The 20,185-nt window shown below is 33.7% G+C and overlaps 1 protein-coding gene across 1 annotated transcript; it reads left to right on the top strand.

The window, feature by feature from the left end:
- The first annotated feature begins 6,073 nt into the window (after positions 1–6,073).
- On the top strand, positions 6,074–11,890 carry LOC131157679 (uncharacterized). The gene is made up of 3 exons (XM_058112012.1): positions 6,074–6,898; positions 10,059–10,314; positions 11,303–11,890. Exons 1-3 carry the CDS (start codon positions 6,569–6,571, stop codon positions 11,704–11,706), a joined length of 990 nt encoding a protein of 329 aa, XP_057967995.1. The 5' UTR covers positions 6,074–6,568; the 3' UTR covers positions 11,707–11,890.
- Positions 11,891–20,185: the final 8,295 nt, after the last annotated feature.

The raw sequence follows: 20,185 nt of genomic DNA, 5'->3' as shown, positions 1-20,185 counted from the left end.
TAAAAAATAAGTATAATGATATAGAAATAAAAATATAATATAAATTACTTAAAGAAAATAAATACTGCAATTATGAAGAATGCACACCATGATAATAATAATAATAAGACTTAACTTAGATATATGTACATAACGTAATAGTAATAATAACACCTACTTTAACATATATATATATATATATATATATATATATATATATATATATATATATATACCGGCACAAGAAAGATAATAATAATAATAACACGCAGTAGGATATACACTAATGACACAATTCTAAAAATATATGTATGTATATATATATAATGATAAAGATAATAGTTGTAGCCATAATAATATTAATAATAAAAAGGTATATCTTAATAATACAATACTTGTCTTAATATTAACGTACAATTAATGATAACATTTACAATATGGAAATAATTAAAGAAACAAATCAATCCTACAATTTAAAATGTAAACTATACAATATGGAAACAAATAATTCTAAAGTTAGTATGTAATTACACGATTATGAGTATGACAACAAAATAATGGAATTATGGAAACAATCAATTCTAAAATCAATATGTAGATATGCAAGGATAAATATGGGAACAAATAAGCTTTAACATTAGTAAGCAATAATATAAAATGATAAATATGGGAGCAACATTAAATAATAAAAATAATGATTAAGAATACCCTAAATAATTATGCAAGTGAATGAAATAATCACATTACACATTAAATAATACAATAATAATAATAAAAAACCCTAAATAATTACACAATCAAATAAGATAAATATATTACCCATTAAATATTACAATAAAAACAAAGAACTATAAATAAACATATAAGCCAATAAGATGAATATATTACACATTAAATATTATAATGACAACAAAATAAACCCTAAAACACTAACATATTACATATTAAAATTAACAATAATGATAAAAACCCTAAATATAATACAAGCAAATAGAATGACTATTACATATTAAGTGTTACAAAATCAACAAAGAAATCATGAATAAATATACAAACCAACTAAATACATTGCACTTAAAATATTATAATATTAACACAACAAAAACCATAAATAAATATTCAAGACAATAATTGCATTTCAAATATTAACAATAAAACATAAATAAATACAGATCTATTACTAAAAGTATTACAACATTAAAACACATAAATAACATTACAACATAAAAAAAACTTAATATAGTAACAGTAAATAAATAAATAATTTACGTGTGCAGTGCATGCTATGTGGTTACTGTGTGTGGGTGTCTATGTATATTAATGGTGTGTGTTTTTAATGTGTGTGTATGGTGCATGTGTGGGTGTGTGTGTGCACGGGTAGGGGGACTTACAGAGGGCGCTGCTGGTGGCTGTCAACCGGAGAAGACGACCAGAGCTGGGCGTGGCGACGGCGAACGGAGGACGCACCGCCGGAGTCGTGGTGGCCGTGAGATTGAAGATGACCGAAGTAGTGGACGTTGGGGGGCGATTGATGATTCCGGTGACGTAGAAGCAGTGGGCTGATTTGATAACAATGTGGTGGCCGAATATCGTCTCTGCAGGAGAAACGACTTGGGATTGCTATGGGTGTCCGGCGCGGGAAGAGAAGATTGACGACTTGCTGAAACAGAGAGGAGTGACTTCTCTGTTTAGGCTTCGGTGTGGCCGAAGGCGGAGGTTGTAGAGAGTGACGACGGTGGGAGGTTTCGCCGCCGGAACTCGCGGCTGGAGTCACTGCTGGTGGGATCTGGGCGATTGCAGTGTGTGGCCGAGAGCTTGTCGAACGCCGACGAAGGTGAGGTCGTGACGGCTGGCAGCTAGATGGAGGTGGCTCACGGTCTACAACTGGACGGAGGCGGCGAGAAGGAGAGACCGGTGCTGCTCGTGGGGGGTTGGCTGAGCGAGGGTGGTCTGGCGCGGCTGTGGTGATGGTGGTTGGCTGGTTGAGAGAAGCAGTCGCATGGGAGAGTTGTGCTACGGAGAGGATGATCGAAGGTGAGAAGCCGGGAGTTTGGCTTGGAGCCGGTAAGAAGAAGAAGAAGTTGAAGAAGAAGAAGAAGACGAAGAATTTGAGGAGCAGCGGTTGGAGTTGCCGCTGCTGCTGTGCGTGCAAAACAGAGTTTTTTTTTTTTTTTTTTGTGCTCTGCGCCTGTTCGTGCGCTGCCCCCCCTTAGAAGAGAAGCAAAGAGCCTTTTTATAAAAATTATTTTGAAACCCTAACTCCCTCTTTCCTTTTTGGTTTATGGTATTTTTCTTTTTGGAAATAATATATACTACTATTATGGTAATAAGGAAATAATAATAATAATAATAATAATAATAATAATAATAATAATAATAATAATAATAATAATAATAAGGTAAAATAATAATAATAATAATAATAAAAATAATAATAATAAGGATAGTAGAAATAATAATAATAATAATAAATATAATAATAATAATAATAATAATAATAATAATAATGATAATAAAAATACTAAAGATAATAATGATAGCAAAATAATAATAGTAATAATAATAATAATAGTAAATATAATAATAACGCTACTAGTAATAATAATAATAGTAAAAGTAATAATGATAATAAAGTAATAACAATATTTAATAATAATTTTATTAATAATAATAGTAATAATAATAATAATAATAATAATAATAATAATAAAAATAATAATAATGGCAAAATAATAATAATATTATAAAAAATAATAATAATAATAATATGGGGTCTGGGTAAAAATGGGGTGTCCACAATATATATATATATATATATATATATATATATATATGAAAATAGAAGAGAAATGATAAAAAAATAAATGAGTGCAAGAAAACTAGGTGGTGGAACCTAAAGGGAAAAAAATATAATAAAATTTAAACATAAAATGATCATATATGATGATTAGACTATAGAGGATAGTGTTGTTACAAACATTCTTTGCAGTAGGATAGCTAGCTCTATTAAAAAGATAGTAAAAATTTTTTTAAGTGAATCAAGAGAAAGATTCTTATAGAGCAAAGAAAATTGGTGATGATATCAAGATGTCCAAAGAACTTTAAAGACAAAAAGAATTTGGCATAAGATATGGTAACATGTAAAAACATAGATAACTTTAAAAAATAAAAAGAGGTGAGAAAAGACACATAAAATTTGATAATTTGTATGTTAGATTAGATACAAAAGAAATATGAATAATTTTGAAAAGTATAAAGAGACGAGAAAATATGCAATAAAGCTCATTACTGAAACTAGACAAAGATAATTTAATAAGTTGAATGTTAAATTAGATACAAAAGAAGGAGAAAGACATATATCTAATCTTTCTAGATTTAAAGAAAGAAAGAATAAGGACTTAGATAATGTAAAATGTATAAAAATGAGTATAATATTGTCTTGGTTAAGGAAGAAGATATAAAATAAAGATGACGAAGTTACTTTAGTAAACTATTTAATGAAAATTAAGTAGAAAACATAATCTTAGAATTGACAAATAGGAAAAAAAAACTAAAAATATGAGATTTATTTGCAAGTTTAGAGTTGATAAAGTTATGTTTACACTAAAGAAGATGAAAAATGGAAAAACTAGAGGACCGAATAACATCTTAATTGAAGTCTTGAAATGCTTTGGTGATAACAAAATTATATGATTAACTAATTTATTTAATACATTTAGAAAAATTAAGAAATGTTAGATGAATGGAGGAAAACACTTTAATACCTTTGTATAAAAATAAATGAGATATTTAAAATTGTAATAACTATAATGGAATTAAACTTATGAGTTATAGAATTAATTTATGAGAAAGGGTGACTAAAAAAAGATTAAGGTTAGAAATGAAAGTCTTAAAAAATCAATTTTCTTTTATATCTGGAAGATCTACTAGAGAAGATATATATCTTCTAAAAAGATAAATGTAAAAGTTTAGAGAAAAGAAGAGGGACCTGCACATGCTATTTATTGACTTAGAGAAAACGTATGATACAATACCTAAGAAAGTTCTATGATGAGTTGTAGAGAAAACAAATAGTGTATGTAGTAAGTATATTAATGTCATTAAAGATATGTACAATGGAGCAATAGTTTGTGTTAGGACTATAGGTGGAGAGACTAGAGAATTTCCAATAATAATATGTGTACATCAATGATTAGCTTTGAATCCTTATTTTTTTTGCTTGAGTGATAGATCAATTGACTTGGACTATCTAGAATGAGATTCAATGGTGTATGTTGTTTGAAGATGATATTGTCTTGATTGTTGAAATTAGGGGTGGAGTAGAGTCTAAGTTAAAATTATGGGAAGAAGTTTTAAAATCTAGAGGTTTTAAGATAAGTAGAAATAAGACAAAATATATGAAATATAATTTCAACAATTAAATTAGAATGAATATGGGAGACAAAATTAAATTTGATGATGAAGAAATCAATAGCACCAGTAGACTTCAACATCTTGAATATATATTGCAAGCTGAGGGAGAAATTAAAGAGCATGTAATGCATAAAATGAAAGTAGGTTGGGTAAAATGGACAACTGTTTCAAGTGTGCTTCGTGATCGTATAATATCCTTAAAATTAAAGGAGAAGTTTTATAGAATGACCGTACGACCAATTATATTATTTGGATTAGAATGTTAGACGACTAAGAAATAATATATCTAAAAAGTAAAAGCAGCAATGATAAGAATGCTTAGATGGATAAATGATGTAATGTTAAAAGATAAATTAAAAAATAAATATATTAGTGATAAGTTAGGCGACATTCCTATAAAAAATAAGATAAGGGGACAACTAAGATGGTTTGAGCATTTACAACATATATCACATAGTGTGTTAGTGAGGAAAAATGAGTTAGTTATAATGAGGGGTAGTAGAAGGGGCAGGGTAGATAAAAAATAATTTAAAACGAGGTAGTGAGTTAGGATTTAATAGTCTTGAATTTATTGAAGGAAATTAGCTATAATTGCATAAATTAGAGAAAAAAAAAAAAGAATTTATATAACTAACCCCACCTAATGAGACTTAAGACTTGACTTCTTGTTCTTATACAATCCTCATTTACTATTAATTGATTTCAACTCATTGAACAATGACTTTTTACTAAAAGATAAAGGATATTATCAATCCTCAAATTGATTTATATAATTCAAACTTTTAGATGTAGTACAAATATAAACTTTTTTGCTGCACTAAAGTGTCAAAAAATTATTACAATCTAAATTTCAGATAAATGGAAGTAGCATAAGTATTTTTTTTTTTAGGTAATTGCTCATCTTAGTGATAGTAACTCTTTATAATAGTAATGGTTTTCCAATTATATACTTTTTAAGTGTGCTTTTTCTTTACTTACTATTTCTTGCATTATACCTTCATTTTTTTTTTTTCAAATAAATCTTATTTTTAGAGGTTCAAATCTTACCAATGTAAAATAAATTTTCTTAGTATAATTCTTATATAATTTTAAATGATTTAAGTTCATTGTGCCAATACTTTATACTTTTAAAAAACAAAGGATAATTTTATCTTCACATTGATTTTTAGATATAGTTCAAATATAGTTTTTTATTTTTTTTTACCTCACTAAGCGTCAAAGAACTATTAAGATCTAAATTCTAGATTGACTGATATAAATAGCATAAGCCAATCTAAAATACCGACAAATGTTGAATTTAGAGGTAATATAATTTTTTTATAGTTTAAAAAAATAAAACATATTTTATAAGATTTTAATCACTTGTTTGTCCTAAAATTTAACGTGTATTAATTTATTTTTCAACACAAGATAACATTGCAATTTAAGTTTGAATTAAAAAAAGTATTGATGAAATAAAATTTAAAGCACCAACAATGCAATTTACACATTTCAATTAATAAAACCACAACTAATAAAATGAATCAAAAGTTTTTTGCATGCTGCCAAAATTCAACTCATTTGCTTAAATGCAAAGGTTAAAAAGACAACTCACTCCCCCATCTCTTATGGGTCCCACAAATCCAACGGCTCTGATTGATTGAGTCTCATCATCAAGCCGGAGACAACCATAAACCCCGATGCAGATCCAAGTCAAGTGGAATGGTTCAGCCACATGCTCCTGCCGTATGGCCATGTCCATAGCCATTTTCATAGAGGAGGGTTTCATTTCCTGTACATATAAAAACAATAACATTGTGGGTGGGGAGGTTCATTCCTTTGTTACGTTATCTAATGGTTTCTCTGTGACCAAGAACTGTTCTTCTTTGCTTCTAACCCTAAAAGGTGAAAGGCCAATTCCAATAGTTCCCAACACATGCCCATTTCATTTCGTATCCTCCTTTGATACAATCATTCTCTCATCAGATCCTGAAAATCCATCCATTCCATCACTGTCTGTTGTTGAACAAATCTAATAATCTCCCCATCTCGAGCCGCCTTTGATCTTCGATCGTACCTCACTGTGTCGGATTTCGCGCACACCCACTTCCGATTACAGGCGCCACCATTGATCTTTGCAGTTTTCAAGTAGACCTTCCTTTTCTGATCGCGCAACTGGGGCTTGTTGCTGGTGGAAATGATGGGAGGTGGTAGCAGGAAGGATGAGGGGTCGCTGGTGATTAACAGTACGAATGTGTTTGCGGCTCTGGGAACCTTGAGGAAGAAGAAGAAGTCTGAGAAGCAGGGCGCGTCGTCGAAGAGCAAGGGATCGGCGCCCGCGAAGAAGTTGGAGAAGGAGCCGGAGCCGCAGGTCTTTTGGGCTCCCGCGCCGCTTACGTCGAAATCTTGGGCTGATGTCGACGATGAGGACGATGATGATTACTATGCCACCACGGCTCCGCCTCCATCCGTTTGGGGTTCCGTGGATCCGCCAAAGGTGAAGGAGAGCTCGACTCCTCCCGTCGAGGTGTGAAGTAAAAATTGCTGAGCCTTTGAGCATTTCATTTCTTGTTTCTTGATGATTTCTGATTTTTCTCGTGTTTCATGCTAATGTATGTAGCATATACACGATCGACTGGTTATTACATGATTTTTTTTGTCTGATGCTATTGGATACTCTGGATTGTTGATGAATAATTTTTTATGCATGCTTTTGTTCATGACAGCTATTGTAGCGATGATAGTTTCGTTTATGATCTATATTATTAATAAGATATTTTGTTCTGATAAGAAATTGAGAATTAGGAATTCTTATGTTCGTCTTTCTTTAATTTTGTTTATTAAATTGGGCATTAATATACGATAGGTATTTGGCTATATGAAGAAGAATCCAATACAGATGTCAATTCATTCATTTTTTTAAAAAAAAATTCTTTCTGAACTTTATTAGCTTTTTCTTTCATTGATTCAAGGTGTTGGATCAAGAGATTAGGAGAATACATGTAAATCATCCGACAGCTGTTTAATTGCGTCTATGGATTTTCAAATGCTGATGTTTAATGAGCTATATGTTAAACTACCATGAATGCGAGCAAAAGTTATGGTTATTAGGTAGACAGATAAAACAAAGCTGTATGTGCCAAAATTCTTTGTCGGTTTCCGCCATAGTTTTGCTAGGGAGAGGATTGTGTTATATGCTATGTGTTTAAGGTGCAAGAGCTTTAGAGGGTTTCTGTTGAATTGAAGTGACAGTGTCTATTTTCTTGCTTCCCTTATTCTATTAATCATTTATTTTTATGTCTATATTCTTTGATTATTTGAATTTGGCTCATTTTTTTGTTAAGGGATGCATGGTATTATACCATGATTTGAAACGGGAAGACATAATATGAGTTATTTTGGTCCTCATGAGGTGATGTGTAAGGTTTAAGGTGTTGAGTTGAAGCCCTGGGGAGTTTTATTTTTAAGATAAAAATATGTTGATAAACTACTTATGTTTAAAAATAAATAAAAATTAAAGAAAACAATAGAATAAAATTTTAAATATTTAAATGTAATTTCTAAACTACTTGTTGGCTGTTTTGATAATGCTAACTAAAATTCATTGAGTAAACTATTCCAAAAGATAACTATAACTTTACAAAGTTCAAATTATTTTTCACAATCTAAGAAGCAACTCTCTATTGTTTTGGAAAGGTTTAGGTGCAATAAATCTAGTTTACTTATGGTTCGCTGGAATGGTTATTCCTTGGGATAAGGTGAAATACAATGAGAAATTTTGGAATAGAGGTAATAATTTTTTCTTGTGTATTCCTTATTATTTCATTCAACATCTAATAAGGAAGGAATAGCCTTTCCCATGGTGAAATTTGAGAATAGTTATTCCTTTTCCGTTCCTTGTTATGGATATTTATTAATTGTTTCACTTTGTTATTTTCTTTATGGTAACGACATTTATTTTTATTTTTTTGTATAATTAATCGTAACTAACCTATTATAACTAATCTATTCTTAGGAATACACATTCCTCGAGCCAAACGTAACCTTAGAGATCAGCAGAAATTAGGGTTTTCCTTTCATATAGACATTAGGTTAAATTTTTGCAGCCCAATTTTACTTAAAATTCATCTGACAGAATTTGAAAGTCTTAATCATAAAAAGCGCTAAAAATGCCCATTCTGTACAAATACATAGCCTCATTCACTGCGTAACGCGTGTGCCTTTCCAGAGTTTGATATTTAAGACAGCCGCAGGACGTCTTAGGCATGGAACTAAGATGAGCTTCAATTGTGCCTTTTAATAAAGTAATCTGGTGTATACATGCAATAAATGCTCCATCTCTTTTTTATTTTGTATGCTTGTAACTCTTGTGCTGTTATTTCTAGCCGTTTGCTGTTGTGGATTCATTCATGTCAATTTCTCCTTCTTTTACATCATTTCTTTTTTTGGAACCCATATTCCATCTCAAATGTATCAAAAAAAATCTGATCCCATAATAAGGTAAGAGACAACCAGTGAGAACCGAAGATTTTCCTTTCATAACTTCTTCAAAATAATATTATAAACTCATGAACTGAAGTATTACTATGCACCCTGCTCTTAAACCTTTCAGCTTATATATTTCCTTGTGTTGCAAGATTTAAATTTTTTAGTTAATCGTAAATATTCATGCCACCATTTAAAGTCAATTTGTTTACGTTTAAGTGAGAATCATTTGGAGGGTTGGAGCTTCATTGACTTGGGTAAATTTCAGTGTTTTAGATTTTTAATTGTTGAGGAATAAAGATGATTGCTAAATTGGAGTTTTTAAAAAAATGTGAGATTTTTTAAATAATATAAATGATGGAGAAATTTAATCTCTAGCTAATGAATTTAAAAAGCTATAAGGAAAATGATTCACAATGATATTTGCATTCATTCTAAAATCAACACAAGTTTTCTGGAGGCAAAGAGAGCAGCAATAGCGAGGCCTAAAGAATAGCGTAAACCCCTGACATTATTGCCAAATCAGTTCCCCCAGTTGTATGTTTATGAAAATTTTCAGTTCATTTTAAAAATAACATAAGCATTGGTGAATTTAATTTCTCTAGCAGAGGTTTTACAAAAGCTGTAAGGAAAATGATATAAAATCAAATAAGTATTAATTCTAAAATCAATACAAATTGAAGGCAACGAGATTAGTAATAGCAAAGCATTGAAGATTTCTGGAGCCTTTATAAATAAATTTAATGTACCACACGCAATTTATGTCAAAAGGAAGTGTGTCAACAATCACATTGGCTTTACCAGGCAGTTGGCTTAAGTGCAGCACCGATGTTTCTGCGGATTCTTATTTCTGTTAATTCTGGAATATGCTTTCAGAAATCTTATTGGGATAAATGTTTAGCATTTAATGCTTGAATTTCTTGTGCATCCGTTCATTTTATTAATGTTATTTAGTTATTGCTAATAACATCCTCTCATCCCCCCTCCTTTCTTATTGACTAGTGAATTGACTGTTTAAATATGATGATTTTGTTCATTTCCATTTTGTGTTCCTTTCGTAATGTTTTCTATGTTACATTTTAAGACTCTAATACCTGATAGTGACCTTGGTAAAAAATATCATGAAATTGCACTTTGCCTTTGGTTAAATTTTATTATTTTTAGATTGATTGGATTTAGTAATTTTTTCCCTTGGCTTCCAGGAAAGTGAAAGCGAAGAGGATGGTCTTGATGAAGTTGATGATGAGGGTGAGGAAGATCATGAACCCGAACCAGAGGTACCAATGGAAAGAGAGCCAGATGTTAAGAAGCCAGCTGAAGCTGCTTCAGCACCCAAAGACACAGAAAGGCAGCTTTCAAAAAAGGAATTGAAGAAAAAGGGACTCGAGGAACTTGCTGCTGTTCTTGCTGAATTTGGATATGCTGAGAAGGAAGCCAGTGGACAAGATCAATCTCATGGTGAGAAATCTATTGTTATGTCCAGGCAGACTTTCGGTTATATGACACAACATCATTGCAAACTTATAATCCCTAATCTCCTTTTATCCATAATTATCACTGTGGCTGTAAGTGAAGCAAAGAAATCCTCCATCATTTTCATCCAATAGAATACAAAACTTCTTATTCTTATAGTTATCGTATTACAGTTTATATATAAGTTCTTGATCTTTTCCAAATTCTTCCAGGGATTATCACCCAATGCTGAAGCAAAGTACTGAAATCCTTTCTTTTAGTCATAAAATATGAGATGCACTTGTTTACATTGTAATGTACCCAGTGACGTTATTCTCGTTTTTTTTTTCCCTTATTTGTCGGTGTCTTCACAATACTGCAATATATGTGTCCTTGCCTACTCTGTTCTAATTTCAATGTTTGATCTTATGGCTTCCTGTAATTTATTTTGCCCTTCTGAAGGTTGAGGCTTCTGGGAATTACTGTGCAACATTTATTTATTTTTTTTTGGGGTAGAAATTGGATTCCATTGGTTTTTCTGATCCTAGATTCCTTTGCTTGCACTTAGCTTGTTGATGTGCAATGAAGCAAGTGGGAGATTTGGGGGAAACACAAATTCACTCAATTCAATTCAAGACAACCAACCTCTACTACAGTAATGCAACCTACCAATATCTAGGAAAACTGTAATTAAAGAAATTACAACCCCCCTTATTGAATAAAAATCCCTGGCACACAGAAATTAAGAATAAACACCTGCATAAATAACCCTAATTAATCAAACCTAAATCTATTGGACTTCGGATTCAACAAGCCCTTAACCCAATTCCTGGGAGTTAGCATCTTTGCAGTTAAATAAATCCATCTGATGTCTGGCTTCCTGTCTTACATCAATTGTGGTTGCAGCTGAAACTAGTGGAGGCAACCAGTGAATAGGGTATTCTTTCCTTGTACTCCATTGTATGTTTCTTACCCTTTGTACTTGAACAAGCAGGTGCTGCACAAGATAAAAATGCAGAGAATCCTAATGCAGGGGCAGAGAAGAAGGAGAATGGCCCTGGGGAGAGCAAAAATTCCAAAAAGAAGAAAAAGAAGGATAAATCTTTGAAAGAGGCTAACGAATCCCAGGAGCAGCCATCAGCTAAAGAGTCTGAGGACCCGCCCAGTGTTACACAAGTCGGAAATGGAGCTGCTGGGGCTGAGAAGACAGATGATGCATCTGCTATTGATATAAAAGATCGGCTAAAGAAAGTGGCAGCTGCCAAGAAGAAAAAATCAGGTAAGGAGATGGATTCTGCTGCGAGAGCCGCTGCCAATGAGGCTGCTTTGAGGAGTGCAAAGATTGCTGCAGCAAAGAAGAAGGAAAAGAACCATTATAACCAACAGCCAGTGCGTTAAGCAGGTTCCATTTTTTCCCGTTTTAACCTTGGATGTGAGCATGTATTTTTCCTGTTCATTTATTGAATCCAATTCCAAAATAACATCACTACCTGGTTCCATGAAAATGAGTTTGAACTGGATACTTTTGGTTTTGTTTTATATGAAAAAAAGGAGGAAAAAGAAAGAAGCTTGGTTCCCCAAACGTCATTAATGGTTTTGGTTTTTGTTGTGAGAAAAGAGGGGTGGGGCGGGGACAATTAGTTTTCGAGATGTCATCTTTTGGTTTTTTGTCTTATGAGAAAAAGTGGGGAGAAGATTGGTTCCCCAGATGTCATCTATGTTTCTTTCCCTCCCTGAACAATTTTTGCATGTATAGGACTTCTACAGAAAATCTTGAATCTCGTTTAAGGATTTTGAGTGATTCTAAGTGTTGCTAGGTAACAATGGGATGCGGACTCTTGTTTCCTTTTCCAGGTGTTTGGGATGCAAGAATGAAATTGAACGTAATGAAATTGATATTATGAATTTATCTAGTTGTCGTGTAATTTGGACTAAAACCACACTTTTGAGGGTTAGCAAAAAGACAAGATTATTGGGAGGTTTTTAAAATTTCAAGGGATCTTTTTGAGGTTTGGTAAAAATAATGCGCGACTTCAAATTTCAAAAATGACATTGGCCTATGCTACATGATTTTTTGAATGTGTACCTTCTCTTTGGCTCATTTGTTTGCTAAATATTGTAGATTTCTGTGTTTTTTTTCCTTAAATTTCGAGGAGTTTGGGCGGGGTTCTCAAAAATCTTGAGGGATTTGTCTAAACCTCTAGTGAGGTTATGATTTCATATTGAAATCTGAGGCTAAGTTCGTTTCTTTGTCAAACCTCAATAGAAGTCTGTATTTTTAATCTTATAATTTTTCATTTTAGTCTGCTCTCAATTAGCCCCGTTTCAGTGTGTGAACTGTTGTTTGAGAATTACCATTCTAACTTGCACATGAAAATTGGCGCTGATCAAGTTATGAAGAAATTGATGCGTCTGACCTGTCAATCTATCTACAAAATTGTTAAAGTTAGTAGGTTTTCAAGTTGGAGTTAGTCTTGATTATTGATTCTTAAAAACCAACTCTTTTAAAAGGCAAAGTGACAGTTCTGAAGTTCTCAACGACAGCTTATACCCTTTCCGAAAAGAAGCATGCCACCCTCTTCCATACAACACTTGTTGCCACTTAAAATAAAAGTTTCATCTAGCCTAAATGCAATTCTATTGAAAGTAGAAGAATTTTTCTGTTTACAAATGCAGTAGTTAGAAATATCGATAAAATGGTTAAAACTATCCTTATGCCAAAAAAAAAAAAAAAAAACCCTTAGCATAAGCCCATGTTGTCTTCAAAATTATTATTATTAAAAATTATATATTTCTTTATAATAATTAATATATATATATTTAAAAATGTGTGCGAGGAATAGAAAATGTTTTTTGACAATTTAAAATGTGTGTTGAGGAATAGAAAATGTTTTCGAAAATGATTTATACTTTACAACCTTTTGAAAAAAAATAAGAGCATTTCTTATTTAGAAACGATATTTATTGTGCTAATGTCATATTTGGTTTGTAAAATGGAATGAGGCAGCGATATAATGAAATGAAAATTGAATAGAAACTGTTTGTGTGCCTTTATACTAAGATAAAGTAATAGTTGAAATTGTATCTAGGGGCAATCTTTTTCATGAAATAAGAAATCTTTTTCTCTTTTAAAAGGCCTAGGTTATCAATGTTATTTAAACAAGTTGATGTAAAATTTAAAATTGGATTTTTTCAAAATAAAGTTCTTCTCTTGTAGCATATTGACAACTACAATTGGAACAGTGTTTTGCCTTGTGTATGATAATAACACCCTATGTTTTATTATAGAAAAATTAGGAAAGTTGAAATAATGAAAAATAGAAAGAGAAAATAGGGTTGATTACTTTGAGGGGATCTGCCTCCAAATCAACCAAAGACAATGAATTATGTCATTGTTTGAATGAAAAAGCCCCAAAGGGTTTATATGTATAGGGTAAGAAACTCTACTCCTATCGGCTAGACGAAGCTGGGACAGCAAACTTCGTCGCAAAACTCATCCCAAGAAGTCTTCACACGCCTAGCAGAGGCGTAATACATTGCTGATATCCTTTCTCATCTACCAGCTCCTCGTTGCTTCCCTGTGAAGATCATACATTGCTGATTATGTTGATTGTGTCGGAACTCTCAACCGCGAGAGTGAATGCTATGTGGTGAGGTCTTGATGAAGATCTCCATTTCTCCGCACGGAGCACGGGTGAAGAAGAAGTCTCTCCACACCAATTGCATTAAACAACAAAAAAAAGGGTCACATCAGGGGATCCTTTATTTAATAATAAAAAAAGGGCATCTTGATTTTTCCTACACAATTATTGCATTAGGGAAGCAAAAGTGTGTAGAAGGAGGTGCTTGTCTAACGCGCCACATCACTAAATACGTGGCAAGATCTGATTTGTCCACGTCACTAGTGGGGCCCATTTGCCACATCATTAGTGGGCCCACATTTACTGGGCAGATCCATTCCTAGCTATTTTAGCCGTTTTCGGACTGGTGTGATTGATTTTACCAAAATCAGCCTATAGGTTGCTATTTTATAATAGATAATAATTTATCCAAGTTCGGTGTGAAGAAATTTTACGACCTAAACAATTTCAGTTTATGGTAGAGTACAATCAAGGATATCTTGATTCAACGTGACTTGATCAAGCTACTAATCAGGAAGAAGTCAAATAATATCGTAGATGGTGCTTGGAAAGAAATGAAAATGAAAACAGTTAGTACCATTCATTTATGCCTGTCAAATAAAGTTAAATATTCTGTGTTAGATGAATCATCACCTGTTGAGTTATGGAAGTAACTAGAATAGATATACATGTTAAAATCTCTCACAAACAAACTATTTCTGAAGAAAAAACTCTATTAGCTAAGAATGGAGGAGGGGTAAATATTTTTGACCACAAAAATGACTACAAGAAGATCATAACCCAGTTAATGAGTTTTTGTGTAAAAGTTGAAGAAGAAAATAAAACGCGTCTTTTCCTGGCATTTCTACCACCTTTTTATGATAGGCTTGTCACGACATTGTTTGTTGGGAAGGAAACTTTAAAATTAGAAGAAGTGATGGCTTCACTACAGGATACTGACATCCTGAGAAAGCCAATCGTTAACTTCCAAGAGCACGCCTTGGTCACACAAGGTGAGAAACAGACCAAGGGCATAAATCAATACATAAATTTTCCTCACAACCATGGAAGATTGAGAAGCAGACGGTCCAAATCAAGAGCTCCAGGAAATTACAATAATACATAGAGAAAAAAGCAGATCAAGTGTTGGAATTGTTGCAAGACTGACCACTACAAAAATCAATGTTGATCCCATTTTAAGGTGCCAGAAAATAAGATTGAAGCAAATGCCGTCTTTTCTTTAGGAGAAGGAGATGCACTGCTATGCTCTTTGGAAAGGAAAGGAGAGTCTTGGGTATTAAACTCAGGAGCCTCATTTCACATGATAGGCAATAAAGAAATGCTTGATAGGTATATATATCCGGAAACCTTGGCAATGTTTATCTTGGTGATGACAAACCTTATGAAATTGCAGGAAAATGAGAAGCAAAAATAAATTTGACAAGTACCACTTAGAGTTTGACTGATTTCTGATATATCCCTGATCTCAAGAAAAATTTAATGTCTATTGGACAGCTTGCAAGTGAAGGTTATACTACAACCTTCTGTGGCGACAGTTGGAAAGTTTCCAAAGGCACAATGACATACTTGCGTGATAAGAAAATAGGTACTCTTTATATGACCACAGATGCTTGCATGTCAATTTCAGTTGTTGCATAGAATGAAGATTGAAATCTATGGCACCAGAGACTTGGTCACATGAATGAAAAAGGTTTGAAAATCATGAACTGAAAGGGAAAGATACAAGGTTTATAGTAAGCTAATATCGACCAATGAGAGAGCTGCATCCTTGGAAAACATAAAAGAATCATTTTTCAGATGTGCGATAGAACCCCAAAGAGAGAAAAATTGGAGTTGGTGCACGCCGATGTTTGGGAACCGAGCCCAGTTTCTTCCATTGGCGGGAAATCCTATTTCGTCACCTTCATTGATAACGATTCCAAGAAAGTATGCGTTTATTTCTTAAGACATAAATTCTAAGTGTATGATATTTTCAGGAAATGGAAGGCTATAGTGGAAAATGAAACAGAATTGAAAATGAAACAGTTGAGATCAGACAATAGTGGTGAATAGGAAGACAAAAAATTCAAGAAGTTTTGCTACGAGCATGAGATCAGAATTGAAAGAACCGTGCCAGGTACACCCCAGCACAATGGCATACCAGAACAAATGAATAGAACCTTGACTGAGAGAGCTAGAAGCTTGCGATTACAAACAGGTTTACCAAAGCAATTTTAGGTAGAAGCAATCAACACAACTGCTTATCTAATCAACTAAAGTCCATTAGTACTGAAAGTGGCGGCATGCTCGGATACCACTTGTCGGCCTAGGAGTATATAGAGTCGGAGGGGGGGGGGGGGAAATAGACTCTTTCATGTATTTTCGACTTTCTCTACAAAATAAAATTCTTGGAAAGATTCAAGAAATTATATCACAATATATCAAATGTAAATCAAGCACAAGACATAAAATAAAGAGTATAAAGTAGAGAAGCTTAACACCAAAGTTTTTACGTGGTTTGGCACCAAGCCTACGTCCACGCCTTGAGACCAACTCAAGGATTCCACTATAAACTCCTTTATCGGCAGAGAAGCCTTACACTTGGGACCAAATTCCTACTGTGCTTACCAAGAGCTGTAAGGTTCACCAAGACGCCTTACAAAATGGTTCACCAAGACCCTTTACCAATTGGTTCATAACGAACTTTTACAACAAGAAGATGATTTACAAAATGATGCTCCTCAAATGAGCTGATTGCAAATACAAAACAAACCTCACACTTAATTTCTCAAGTAATGATTCACACAAGATTAGAGAGTAAGAGAGAATTTGAGCACTTGTGAATATGAACTAAAATGCAAAGTGCTTAGAGTTGAATTCAAATGATGTTTTTCACTAAAAACTTGTAAACCCTCAAAGACCTATTCAATCAAGTCTATGGTCTTGTATTTATAGCCAAAAAGCCATTCTATCCGTTATCTAACCGTTAGGAGTGAATCCCAAAAGATTGGCGAACTAGCCATTTTCTAGCAATTGGTGTTCAGTTCTCAATGTTAATCGTCGATGAGTCTACCTCAATTGTCGACGAGTCACCCTTAGTCGTTGACAAATCATGCCTTTTCGTCGACGAGTCACCTGGGCTGAATACTTGTTTTGGCTACTGGAAAAATTTGTCGATGAGTCAATACCATTCGTCAACGAGTCTAGTACATTCGTTGATGATTCGACCCCATTCATCTACGATTACCCTTTTTCTCATATTAAAAACCCTTTTAATGATTTTACTCATTCTTGAACAAAAGTATCTGAAAGATACTGAGTCTAATTGTAATGCCTTGACCGGTCACGTGGGGCTCAAGTTGATACTTTAGTGACGTCTGTGTACTTGATACCATATTCATTATATAATGCAGCGAAAATAAATGATACATTCTCCAAAATACATTACTAGAGCTCTAAATTACCTTTGTACACGAAGATCTCCAATATCCATATTACTGACCATAATATAATACAAAAACCATCTCAACCCATGCAACCCTAATACACATCCAGGAACTTCAAACATAACTTAATTACATTAGAGTTCTTATAGACAATCACAAAAACTGAAACTAGCTATCACCCCGCCCCAGAGCTTGCTAAGCTCGATCTCGAGATGGTCCTGAAAAGATAATTTGTATATTGGGGTGAGACACTTCTCAATAAGGTAGATTAAGTTAATATCAGTGTGTGACCAACGTGAGTTTGAATATATACAAAATATCATCAGTTGATAATTAACCATAGTTATAAAATCATTTTCCAACCATACTCACACACACACATAATTATTTATCAACAAAAGTTCCCGAGGATAGGGGAGATTATACGCACATACATGTAACTTCCTTATGCTATAATACGTTATGCAACCTGGAATGGCTACAACCGATACTTATCAGAGTACTCACCTTTCTTAGCAAGCCCTCATGCAGAGAGTTTACTTCGCTATAAACATTTATGCATTTTAATTCATATACAAAATATGCATTTGATTCCTTAGTATAAACCAGTTCAATAAGTAATAACACCATTTACATAAATTAACAGATATGCATAGAAGACACTCCCTAGGTCTAACACACCATTTACTTCCCCCATGGAATGAGTTGTGCGGCCCGAAGGCTGGACTTATGTCCTAGGAGATTGACCTAGACACAGTCAAAGTAACCATCTGCAAGTACGTCTGTAGGCATCCACAACTAAGTTGATGGTCCGATAACCTTACCATTTCCTGGCCTGGGTCCCCAAGAAAGGTACTTCATCCTTACGCAGGCTAAATGGAGGAGACCACCCTACACCTCTCAGTATAGTGTGAGCGTACATGATCTCAATATAAGTCCCTAGCAACGGTACCGTGCTCACAATACAACTGGTCCTTTAGGTTCTTAAACCATATCGTGTAATTTCGATAATAACATCTGTAGTACAATCTCATTTCATATATAACCTACCATTAAATATAACCCGACCCCCAGCTGTTAAATCAAACCCAGTATTTTGTAAAGGCAGTTCCAGTATATTTCACAAACAGTTCAGTATTTCCACAATCATACCCAAATTCAGTTATACAATAAACCATACCGATTATTCACTTGTCACACAATTTCAGTGTTTGAACATAGTCATTTAAACAACCAAGAAAAACACAGTATGTAGTTCGTAAGATAAAACCCAGTTTTCCACTCTTCATTTTATCCAAAATACCATATCATATATCCTATATTTATAAAGTCTATTTTAAACGGTCGGTCTTCGAAATAACCTTTGAAATCATAGTATACATATATATATATATATATATATATATATATATATATATAAAGCATTTTAATCAGTTTAAACTTAATAAAACTTGACTTAACTTAATCCTCTTACCTGTTTTCCTGAAGCTACGCCTGCACGGATCCCAAAACTACGCCTACGGTGCTCACACGAACCCTGAATTCATAAATCCTAGTTTAATCAACTCAACCCTAGGAAAAATACTATTTTAACATTTTCTAGGCCCACAAACTCCAAATAAATGATTAAACTCCCAAAAATATCAAATTTTCTTAATTCCCTAAATCTTACCTTAGCCTTGGAGTGGTGCCTGGAAAGTCCAGTTCAAAAATCTATTCTACTAGACTTGTAGAGAAACGCTCCTAAATCACCATGGTGACTTCCAATCGTTGATTCGGGCGACAAACGATGAGAAATCAAAGAGAGAAGAGACAAGGTTTGTGGGTGAGAGAGAGAGAGAGAGAGAGAGAGAGAGAGAAGATATTTAATTTTTCTAAAAAATCTCTTGTGGCTTCCTTTATAAGCCATTGATCCGACCATGTTTGTTGATGAATTTAAAGTGTTTGTCGATGAGCCATATAAGAACATTCGTTGACGAAAGAAGGGGTTCGTAAACGAACCTTAGGCCTAAGATTTCCTATCTCTTGGGATTTATTCATCGACGACACCAGCACTTCGTTGACGAGTCACAGAAGGGCACTCGTCAACGAAAATAAGGGATTCATTGACGAGTCCTGTTGCTTTGCCCTTTTAAAGTTTTCCTTCCTTCTTTTCTTATTTATTTCTTTTATTTTCCGGATTCAGATTTCTACAATCTCCCCCCTTATAAAAATTTCGTCCTCGAAATTCACTAACCGTTATTGATCACATCCTTTACTCACGATCCATCTCTATAGAAGAGTCGGTAGCCACCCACATAGCGGCCTTGTCCCAAGCTTATTAATTACCCTCACTTGTGGTGGAGGAATACCATGGTTACACACAATGTCTTGGGAGATTACAATACTATACAAAACTCTCCCAAAGACCATCCATATACGAAACCAAAAATAAACTAATAACACTAAACAAACCTACCTTACGCAACCTGCACACACAACAAGACACCTACCTATTTAATATTGATCCTCTTTGAAAAGCCGTGGGTACTTCTGGCCTATCTCTGTCTCTAACTCCCAAGAGGTCTCCTCAGCTGCATGATTACGCCATAGCACCTTCACTAACAGTATGTCCTTAGTACGCAGTTCCTGTATTTTCCGATTCAGAATCTGAACTAGTACCCCCTCGTATGCCAAAGCATCCCTGATCTCCAAACGCTCATAACTTATCACGTGCAAAGGATCTGGCATGTACTTCCTTAGTACTGATACGTAGAAAGCGTCATGAACTCTAGATAATGCTAGGGGTAATGCCGCTCGATAGGCAACTGG

Source organism: Malania oleifera, chromosome 6 (assembly GCF_029873635.1).
Source record: "Malania oleifera isolate guangnan ecotype guangnan chromosome 6, ASM2987363v1, whole genome shotgun sequence".
Taxonomy (NCBI): Eukaryota; Viridiplantae; Streptophyta; class Magnoliopsida; order Santalales; family Ximeniaceae; genus Malania; species Malania oleifera.
The sequence above is the reverse complement of the archived record's forward strand: the minus strand, read 5'-3'. Positions and strand labels throughout refer to the sequence as shown.

Bases quoted from the DNA above. Each gene is read 5' to 3' on its own strand.
- LOC131157679 (XM_058112012.1), top strand. From the start codon at position 6,569: ATGATGGGAGGTGGTAGCAGGAAGGATGAGGGGTCGCTGGTGATTAAC. The intron at 6,899-10,058 runs GTGTGAAGTAAA...CTTGGCTTCCAG, and splicing joins GCTCGACTCCTCCCGTCGAG to GAAAGTGAAAGCGAAGAGGA. The intron at 10,315-11,302 runs GTGAGAAATCTA...TTGAACAAGCAG, and splicing joins TGGACAAGATCAATCTCATG to GTGCTGCACAAGATAAAAAT.